Consider the following 10,072-nt stretch of genomic DNA (forward strand, 5'->3'; position numbering starts at 1 on the left):
CTGATATCTTGACTGCATTAGTTTGGCAAACTTTTTGCAAAGTTTGTCATTTGTAGATCCAAAAATGATATCATCAACATAAATCTGGACCAGAAGTAAGTCCTTTCCATGGTTGAGGTAGAACAGTGTTTTGTCTATTGTCCCTCTGTTGAATCCACTTTCCAGAAGAAACTGAGCTAAAGTCTCATACCATGCTCTAGGAGCTTGCTTAAGTCCATAAAGTGCTTTATCAAGCCTGTAAACATAATCTGGATGTTTGGTATCTACAAAACCTGGAGGTTGTTCAACATATACCTCCTCCTCCAATTCTCCATTGAGAAAAGCACTTTTCACATCCATTTGAAAGACAGTAAACTTTTTGTGAGCAGCATAAGCCAAGAATATCCTTATGGCTTCTAACCTAGCAACTGGTGCAAATGTTTCATCATAATCAATTCCCTCTTGTTGAGAATATCCTTTTGCAACCAGCCTTGCCTTATTCCTTGTAATTATGCCATCACTGTCAGTTTTATTTCTGAATACCCACTTTGTACCAACAACAGATCTATTCTTTGGTCTTGGCACTAGGGTCCAGACTTTGTTTCTTTCAAATTCATTCAACTCTTCCTGCATTGCTTGCACCCAATCAGCATCTTGAAGAGCTTCTTCCACTTTCTTTGGCTCAGTCTGAGAGAGAAAAGAATTGTAAAGACATTCATTTGAAGTACCTGTTCTAGTTCTGACACCTGCATCAGGATTTCCAATTATCAAATCAGGTGTATGTGATTTTGTCCACTTCCTTGCAGATGGAAGGTTTTCTCTAGAACTGGATGCTCCCCCATGATCCATGCTATTTTCATTTTCATTTTCTGATGCTCCCCCTGAAACTATGCTCTCTGAGTTGGATTCTTCAGTATTTTGATTTTCAGCACTATCAGAACTTGGCTTATCAGAACTTGACGAATCAGAACTTGAAGAGCCAGATGCATGTTCTGATGTTTCTTGAGATGTGGTAGGATCTTGAGTATGTTCCCCCTGCATAGGCGCATCTTCCTTTGACGTAGTCTCCACAATTTCAATAACATCAGAGTTTAATCCATCAGAGTTTACAGTATCAGGACTTAGACTGTCAGGATTTTCTGTATCAGAATTTGAGTCTTCATTTTCAAATCTCAGCTGATCATGGTCAATGAAATCTTCAAGACCAGTAATCTTTTTGTCATCAAAAGAGACATTGATAGATTCCATGACCACTTTTGTTCTCAAATTATAGACTCTGAAGGCTTTTGTGGAAAGTGGATATCCAACAAAGATTCCTTCATCAGCTTTTAGATCAAACTTTGATAGCTGTTCAGGATGAGTCTTGAGAACAAAACACTTGCATCCAAATACATGAAAATATTTCAGATTTGGCTTCTTTTTCTTCACCATATCATATGGTGTTTTTCCATGCTTGTTAATGAGTGTTGCATTTTGAGTAAAACAAGCAGTCTGCACAGCTTCAGCCCAGAAATAGGTTGGAAGCTTTGCTTCTTCAAGCATTGTACATGCAGCTTCAATGAGAGTTCTATTCTTCCTTTCAACAACTCCATTTTGCTGTGGAGTTCCAGGAGCAGAAAATTCCTGCTTTATTCCATGGCTTTTGCAGAACTCTTCCATTATCAAATTCTTGAACTCAGTGCCATTATCACTCCTTAAAACTTTCACAGAATCTTTGACCATTTTATCCAAATGTTTGATATGATCAATCAAGGTTGATGCAGTTTCACTTTTTGTATGCAAGAAATACACCCATGTGTATCTGGTGAACTCATCCACTATGACCAACGCATACTTCTTCTTTGCAATAGACATGACATTTACTGGACCAAATAGATCAACATGTAGTAGATGATAAGGCTCAAGAATTGATGATTCAGTCTTGCTCTTGAATGAAGATTTTCTTTGTTTGGCTTTCTGACATGAATCACAAAGACCATCAGGAGCAAATACTGTGTTTGGCAATCCTCTCACAAGATCTTTCTTGACCAGTTCATTTATATTGTTGAAATTTAAATGAGAGAGTTTCTTATGCCAATTCCAGCTTTCTTCAATTGATGCTCTACTCATCAGACAGATTGCAGAACCATCAGTACTTGTTGAAAGCTTAGCTTCATAAATGTTACCACGCCTGTATCCTTTCAGAACAACTTTGCCTTTAGATTTACTCACAATTTCACAGTGTTCTTCAAAGAAATCAACATGATAACCTCTGTCACAGATTTGACTTATACTCAGTAGGTTATGTTTAAGTCCTGAGACTAGAGCTACTTGTTTAATTATGATATTTCCAAGATTGATATTGCCATATCCCAATATTTTTCCAATGTTGCCATCTCCATAAGAAACACTTGGGCTAGCTTTCTCCACAAAGTCTGATAGCAGGGCCTTACTTCCAGTCATATGTCCTGAACATCCACTGTCCAGAACTAGAATATTTTTCCTGTTGCCCTGCAATCACAAAGACCACTAATTATTAATTTTAAGGACCCAGACTTGCTTGGATCCTTTGGCCTTATTAAGTTTATTAACATTTGCAGCGGATTTAGCATCAGAGTTTATGTTAACAATTTTCTTATCAGAACTTACACTATCAGACTTTGAATCAGAATTTACACTAGAAGGAACAATGAAAACTTTCTTCAAAGAAGGTTTTATTTGATAATAATCATAGTACAAGCTATGATATTCCTTACAAGTATAAATGGAATGCCATAAACTACCACAATTAAAACAAGGATTTTATGGTTTGTATCTAACAGACTGACTCTTAACTCCTGACTTTGAAGGTAAGGAGTTAATATTCTTATTCTTCCTGCAAAAAGAAGCCAGATGGTTAGAACTTCCACAGTTATGACATGTTTTCCTAGAAGCATCAGGAACAGGTTTATAATTATTGCTTTTATTCACACCTTCCTTTCCATTCCTATTTTTTCTAGGTGATTTTACCTTGTTTGCATTCTTGACATCTTTCAGCTTATGCTTAAGCTGCTTCTTTGTCATTAAGCCTATGTCCACTTCAGCTGTCTTTTCCTGTTTTAGTTTGTCAGAAGTTAATTTCTTTGTAACTTCTGATTTTTCATTTTCAGACTTTACAGTTACAAACTTAACAGGTTTTAACTTTGGCTTTTGCTTATCAACAGACTTAATTTCTTCAGTTCCTTTATCTTTCTTATCTTCTCCATAACCTAAGCCCTCTTTCCAGTTTCCACTACTTAGCAAATTTTGAGTTGTTTTGCCAGAGTTAGTCCAAGTCCTGATAATCTCTCTTTCCTTTTCTAACTCGGTTTTTAGAGATTCATTTAATTTTAGCACTTCATTCCTAACATAAAAAGCATCATCTCTATCCTTCTGAGTTTGATGGAACATGACTAACTCTTTTTCTAAGAAATCATTTCTTTTCTTAAATGCAAGATTTTCAGAAGTTAATCTTTCACATGTTAAAGTTTGATCTCTATAACTAACAAACATGGTTTTACGATATCTTCTCAACTCATTAATATCATCAGTATGAAAAGCATAGGTAGTCTGAGGTACCTTTGTTTCAGCAGCTTCAGAACTGCTCTCAGCACTTTCTTTATCAGCATTTGCCATCAATGCATAGTTTTCCTCACTTTCAGAGTCTGAGGTGTCTGTCCAGCTTTTCTGCTTTATGACAAGAGCCTTGCCTTTGTCACCCTTTACCTTCTTGCAGTCAGGAGATATGTGACCTTTCTCACCACATTTATAGCATTTAACATTGGTGTAATCTCCTCTGTCAGACTTTCCTCCTCTGCCTTCAGATCTTCTGAAATTCTTCTTATCAGAACTTATGCCTTTCCTGGAAAACTTCTTTCCCTTCCTGAACTTCCTGTATGCAATCTTTGTGATTCTTTTCATCATAAGAGCACACAGCTTCATCATCTTCTCATCAGCATCAGTCTCAGGCAAGCTTTCAGAATCTGAGTCATCATCACTCTCAGAACTTGATGACTCAGTATCAGACTTTATGAAAAGAGCTTTACCCTTATATTTCTTTGAGGAAGCTGCTTTGGGGAATTCTTCTTCAGCCTTAAGAGCAACTGTCCTTGACTTTCCTCTTTTCCTCTTGCTTCTTTGTTCCATCTCCAGCTCATGAGTCTTGAGCATTCCATAGATTTCATCAAGAGTTGTTTCATCAAGATTGTAGTTGTCTCTTATTGTCGTTGCCTTCAAATCCCAACATTCAGGAAGAGCTAACAGGAACTTAAGGTTTGAATCTTCAAGATAATACTCTTTATCAACCAATGACAAATCATTCAAAAGTTTGACAAATCTATCATATAAATCATTCAATGACTCATTAGTCTTTGAGTCAAAGTGTTCATACTCTTGAGTGAGTATTGTCTTCCTGTTCTTCTTAATTGTGTCAGTTCCCTGACACCTTGTTTCCAGAGCATCCCATATTTCCTTAGCAGTCTTGCAGTTGATTACCCTGTTTGACATTACATTATCAATGGCACTATGCAGTAAGTGTCGTACCTTAGCATCCTTAGCAATTGATGCTATGTCTTCAGCAGTATAATCACTCTTCTCTTTTGGTATGGTCTTTGCTGCTTCACCTGTAACTGCAACAGCGAGCTTGGTTGGTTTGTGAGGGCCTTCCTTGATTCTATCAAGGTATTCTGGATCTGTTGCTTCCAGGAACATGGTCATCCTTACCTTCCATATGGGATATTCAGATGGTCTCAGTATGGGAACTCTGATGGTCTCATACCGACTCTGAATTTGTGTCTTTGGTGATTCCTCAGTTTTGGTAGGCTTAGTTGGAGTTTCTGTGTCCGACATGATTGTGTTTGGATCTTTAACTGTATGTATGTTAACAGATATGCTCTGATAGCAATTGTTAGGTCACACACACACTGTAGAGGGGGTGAATACAGTGTATAGTACACTCAAATCGAACTTTAAGAACTTAAGTAACAGAAAACAAATTTTATTGAAACAATAAACTCTGTTACAGTATGGAACTGTTACCTCTCAGTGATGAACAAATATCACGAGAGCTGCTAGGGTTACAATGAATAATCTTCTCTAATAATGATAACACTTTTAGTGTAAACCCTATGTCTGTGTTTATATACTACACAGTTACAAGATAATCGCTAATTGATATGGAATATAAGTCTGCTTCCTAAAATATATCAATCAGATATCTTTTCTTCCAAGTATTCCATTCTTTACAGAATTCCTTCTTCATGCATATCTCTTCTTATGTTTATCTTGATCTTATTTCCTTTAATCAGCTACTGTCCTTATCTGATTGTCCTTCAGCACTTAAGTTCTGATATTTATCTTCTGATGATTATCTCCTGATAACATAAGTACTGATATCCTTAAGTCCTGACTTCCAGTATAAATACTGATCAACAGTTAAGTACTGATTTATCCTGTTCAAGTAAGATCTGAAAGCTAAACATAAAACATATTAGCCATGACATTATCAAATATATCTAACATACTCGTAGCGGTTCGCCTGTTAAGGGTCGTGTTTAAACTGGAGGATTTGTCAAAAACATCTTTAACACCGTGAATTTTTTTTCACAATCTTCGTTCCATTCAAACTGTGATGATCTGGAAGCTTTTTTCATTGCAGAGAAAAATGGGAGGCACCTCTTTGAAGATTGAGGAATGAACCTTCGAAGAGCGGCTATACACCCTGTGAGCTTTTGTAAATCTTTAATGGATCTTGGTTTGCTCATTTCTAGAATAGCTTTTGTCTGAGCTGGATCGGCCTCGATGCCTTTCTGGGTAACCAGGAACCCCAAAAATTTACCTACAGTAAGGCCGAATGAACACTTTGCAGGGTTCAGTCGCATGTTATTTGCCCTTGCGTTGGTGAACGTTTCTCGAAGGTCTGTCACATGGTCGAAGGCAACTTTTGACTTTGTGATCATGTCATCGACGTATATTAGCATGTTTCTTCCTATCTGCGAGGAGAATATTTTATCCATCGTCTGCTGAAAAGTAGCGCCCGCATTGATTAATCCGAAGGACATTACTTTGTAACCAAAGACCCCCTTGTGAGTGATGAAAGCAGTTTGTTTCCAGTCATGGGAATCCATTTTAATTTGATTTTACCCCAAAAAGGCGTCCATAAAGGACAGGAGTTCATTTCCCGCTGTGGCGTCGATGAGTTGGTCGATATTGGGCAAAAGGTAAAAATCTTTGGGGCACGCCCTACTCACATCTGAATAATCAATGCACATTCTCCACTTTCCATTGCTTTTCTTAACCAGAACCACATTCGATATCCATGTGGGGAATTGCACAGGCTCGATGAAGCCGGCGTCGAGGAGTCTGTCGACCTCTTGGTCGATGGCTGCTCTTTTCCCGACCGAGAATATGCGTTGTTTCTGTCGCACAGGCCTGGTGTCCCTACTGATGTGCAGCGAATGTCGAGCAATGGCCTCTGGGATGCCGGGCATGTCCCTCGGGACCCAAGTAAAAATATCGGAGAATTCCCGGATGAGGTTCGTGATTTCTTTTTTGAGATCTGATGAGAGATTTTTGCCAATTCTTGTTGTTTTATCGGGGTTTCCTTCAAATACTTCTATATCTTCTGTTTCCTCGAGAGGGGAGCATGAATTGTTTGTGGATGTGTCGATCAATTCTCTTAGGTCGATGTCAAGTACTTGATTGACTTCTAACTCTTCATCTGTCTTTTTTCTTGGAGAAACATTGGTTAGGTAACACTGCCTAGCCGTTGCTTGATCACCAATCATTTCTCCTACACCAAAGTCTGTGGGGAACTTCATTTTCAAATGGGAGATGGAAGTAATGGCCTGAAGGGCGGTGATCGTTGTTCGTCCCAATATGGCGTTGAAACTCGAAGATGAACTGATCACATGGAACTTGACCATCTTCCAAATCTGACATGGGGGAGAACCAAAAAGCACCGGCATGTCGACTGTCCCCACTACATGTACCTCGTTCCCAGTAAAACCATACAGAGGGGTTCGGGCATTCTCCAGGCGTCGATCTCCGAGGTCCATTCGGGAGAAGGCATGATGGTATAGGACGTCGACGGAGCTGCCATTGTCGACCAGCATTTTTTTACTGTGTTGTTTCCCACCCGGGTTGTGATGACAAGGGCGTCCCGGATGGCCTTCGATGAGACCAGGGCGATAGTCATCATCTGAGAAGGAGATGACTGGGGACGGATTTGTCCGGGTGCGTTTGGATGTCGGTGGGTTGACATTAAAAACCTCGCGAGCATAGCTTTTTCGGGAGTTATGAGAGAGTCCCCCGGCTGCCATGCCACCAAAAATAACGTCAATTACCCGATCTTCTTCAACTCACCTATGGCGTCGAGGAGAATCTTCCCGCTGTACATAATGCACTAGCTGTCCTCGGTGAATTTTGCCCTCGATGAGGTTGCTTAGTTGAAAGCATTGTTCAGTTGTGTGGCATGTATCCTCATGGTAATCGCAGTATCTAGAGCTTGGAGGACGACCCGGCTTCATGGGTCTTGGAGGATGATAGTCCGGCTCTGTCTTTAGGATCGCTAAGATGGTCGTTTTCTCAATGTTAAGCTTAGTAAACTCTTTTTCTGGACAACTGTGGGGTCGCCAGTCTCTTTCTTTTCTGTCCCTTGGTTGATGTTCGATGATATGACTAGGCGGTGAATGGCGATGTTCCTGACGTCTGTCACGCGCGGGAGATCGCGGACTGTAGCTGCGTCGTCGTTCATACCTGGAGGAGCGTTTGGGGGACTGTATGCAGCTTACTGCCTCTTGGAGCATCATGCGATGTTCTATAATTTGGAATACTGCTTGTAAGGTTTTGGGTCTTTTCTCAAAGATCTCCTCTAAAAGCAAACCATGGCGAGATTTATCAATGCCTGCTGTCAGAAAATTGAATGCCATTTGTTCGATTAAATCCGGAATCTCTGCTATTTCTTCTCTGAATCGTTTTAGAAAACTTCGGAGACTTTCTCCTGAGCGTTGGTGCATTGTCATAAGGGAGGCTGTGACCTTTATTCTTTTGTAGTTACTGGAAAAACGAGCTTGAAACTTGCTTTTTAGGGCCGCCCATGAGTCGATTGACCGGGGGGGCAAGTTACTATACCATCGGAGAGCCGTGCCTTGAAGGCAAGTGGAGAAGAATTGACACCTAGCGATCTCCGAGTGGCCGAAGAAAGCCATGCGACCATCGAATTGTTGGAGCTCTCGACGGAGACGGTGAATTTCGCGTTTTCGCTCTAGTTTAGCCTGCAATCTCCGAGCTTCGTGTTCTAGAAACTCGAGTTCTTCATCTGAATCAAGCGAGTCTTCTGGATTTTCTTGGTTTTGGGCTTTTAGCCTTTCTTTCTTTTCCAAATGCAGTCGAATGTCGCTCGAGAGGACTTTCTTTCCTTTAGATGTTTGAACCCTAAAATGCTGATCTGACATAGTTTTTCTTTTTCTGTCCTTTTGGAGTGAGTCCTTCAAGCCCAGAAATTGATCTTCTGGAGGAGCCTCAGGTGGAGGGAACAAACATTTCGGCTTCAATGCCGGTTGTTTAGGAAGCTCGCGATCGCCGTGGGTCGAGGGGTCGGCGGCAACTTCTGCCGTCAACTCCTTTACCTGAGTCGGTCCGGCGGTTCCCGGATCAAGCTCTTCTACAATCATCTTCTGGTTGGATCTTGTTAAAGCAAAGCTCCTTCTAGCGCCAAATGATGTGCCAATAATATCACTATTATTATTAGACTATAATTTTAGGAGATGATCTTCTTTGCTTAATGAGCCAACCCCCATAAATGGGATTGTTGTCTTTTATTTATATTAAGTCCCAAATGGGATTTTTCCTTACAAAGTGGGCCTTCTTGGGCTTTACATAATGTATTACAACAATTCTAACTATAATTCCTTTGGGCCCTCTTGTCCTGGTCCAACACGTATATATCGGGTGATGCTCAATTTTTAACTCCTACTCAGAGTAAATTAATCAAAACTATAGCTACTTATTTTTACCATCTCTTCTGTCGTGATATATAATCAAGCCTTTTTTAAGTCTTTTTCGTGGTAAACTTTGTGCTTTTGGAAAATGGTTGATGAGGTTGAAGTCAATGTTTTGACTCAGCACAACTGATTCGATTTAAAATATTAAGAATCATTCTCTTAGAAAATATGTACACCGCAATCCTAACATTGTATTCGATTGGTCCAGTACTAAACTAAGGTTTGGGGCTTCCTTGAAAAGTTCAGTTCTTTAAAGAGTTGATTCAACAAAGTCTACTTTTATTTTCTTGTGTGAAATTATAAGTCGAAAGGAAAAAATGGAATGGATTCGTAATATTCTGGAATATGAGGGTATGATAGTTGTTGAACCGGAAGGAATAAGTGGAGGTCTAGCTTTGATGTGGAGAGAAGAAAACCAAGCGAGCCTATTGAGCATGTCAAAACATCACATAGATGTGGAGACAAGGGTGAGTAATATGAGGCCTTGGGGGTTAACGGGTTTATACGGGGAACCCAATAGAAATAATAGAAAGAAAACGTGGGATCTTCTTCGCCACTTGGCAAGGGATTCTAATTTACCATGGTGATTTAAATAATATTCCATCGCATAACAGAGGAGGAGCAAACTACCCAGACTGGCTAATTAATGGCTTTACGGAAGCCATCTTAGATACTGGCTTAATTGACATGTTCATCGAAGGATACCAGTTCACTTGAGAAAAAGGAAGGAATACAGAAAATTGGATGGAATCGAGATTGGATAGAGCTTTGGTAAATGATAACTGGTTGAACCTATTTCCTGTTGCAAAGTTGTACAATATAGAAGGAAGTCATTCGGATCATAACCCCATCCATCTAGAGCTGAAAGAAAAAATTACAGCGCAAGGAAACATGCGCTTTCGGTTTGAGAACGCGTGGTTAATGGAACCTCTGTGTTACCAGGTGGTTAAGAGTAGTTGGGAAAGCACTGACAACGATAATATTCTTGATAAAATAAAATTGTGTTGTGAAAACTTACAGGAGTGGGGAAAAGGAATCACAGGAAATTTTAACAAGCGAATAAAGGATTGCAAACTGGAGATTAAAAGACTAAG

At 39.8% G+C, this 10,072-nt stretch overlaps 1 protein-coding gene across 1 annotated transcript; it reads right to left on the reverse strand.

Annotated features, from left to right (window-relative positions):
* Positions 1-6,113: 6,113 nt before the first annotated feature.
* LOC141692067 (uncharacterized) lies at positions 6,114-7,295 on the reverse strand. The gene has a single exon (XM_074496809.1). The coding sequence runs from the start codon at positions 7,293-7,295 to the stop codon at positions 6,114-6,116; it is 1,182 nt and encodes a 393-aa protein (XP_074352910.1).
* Positions 7,296-10,072: the final 2,777 nt, after the last annotated feature.

This window comes from Apium graveolens, chromosome 10 (assembly GCF_009905375.1).
Source record: "Apium graveolens cultivar Ventura chromosome 10, ASM990537v1, whole genome shotgun sequence".
In the NCBI taxonomy this organism is placed as follows: Eukaryota; Viridiplantae; Streptophyta; class Magnoliopsida; order Apiales; family Apiaceae; genus Apium; species Apium graveolens.

Excerpts from the sequence above, each read along its gene's own strand:
- LOC141692067 (XM_074496809.1), bottom strand. The coding sequence starts at position 7,295 with ATGGCAGCCGGGGGACTCTCTCATAACTCCCGAAAAAGCTATGCTCGC.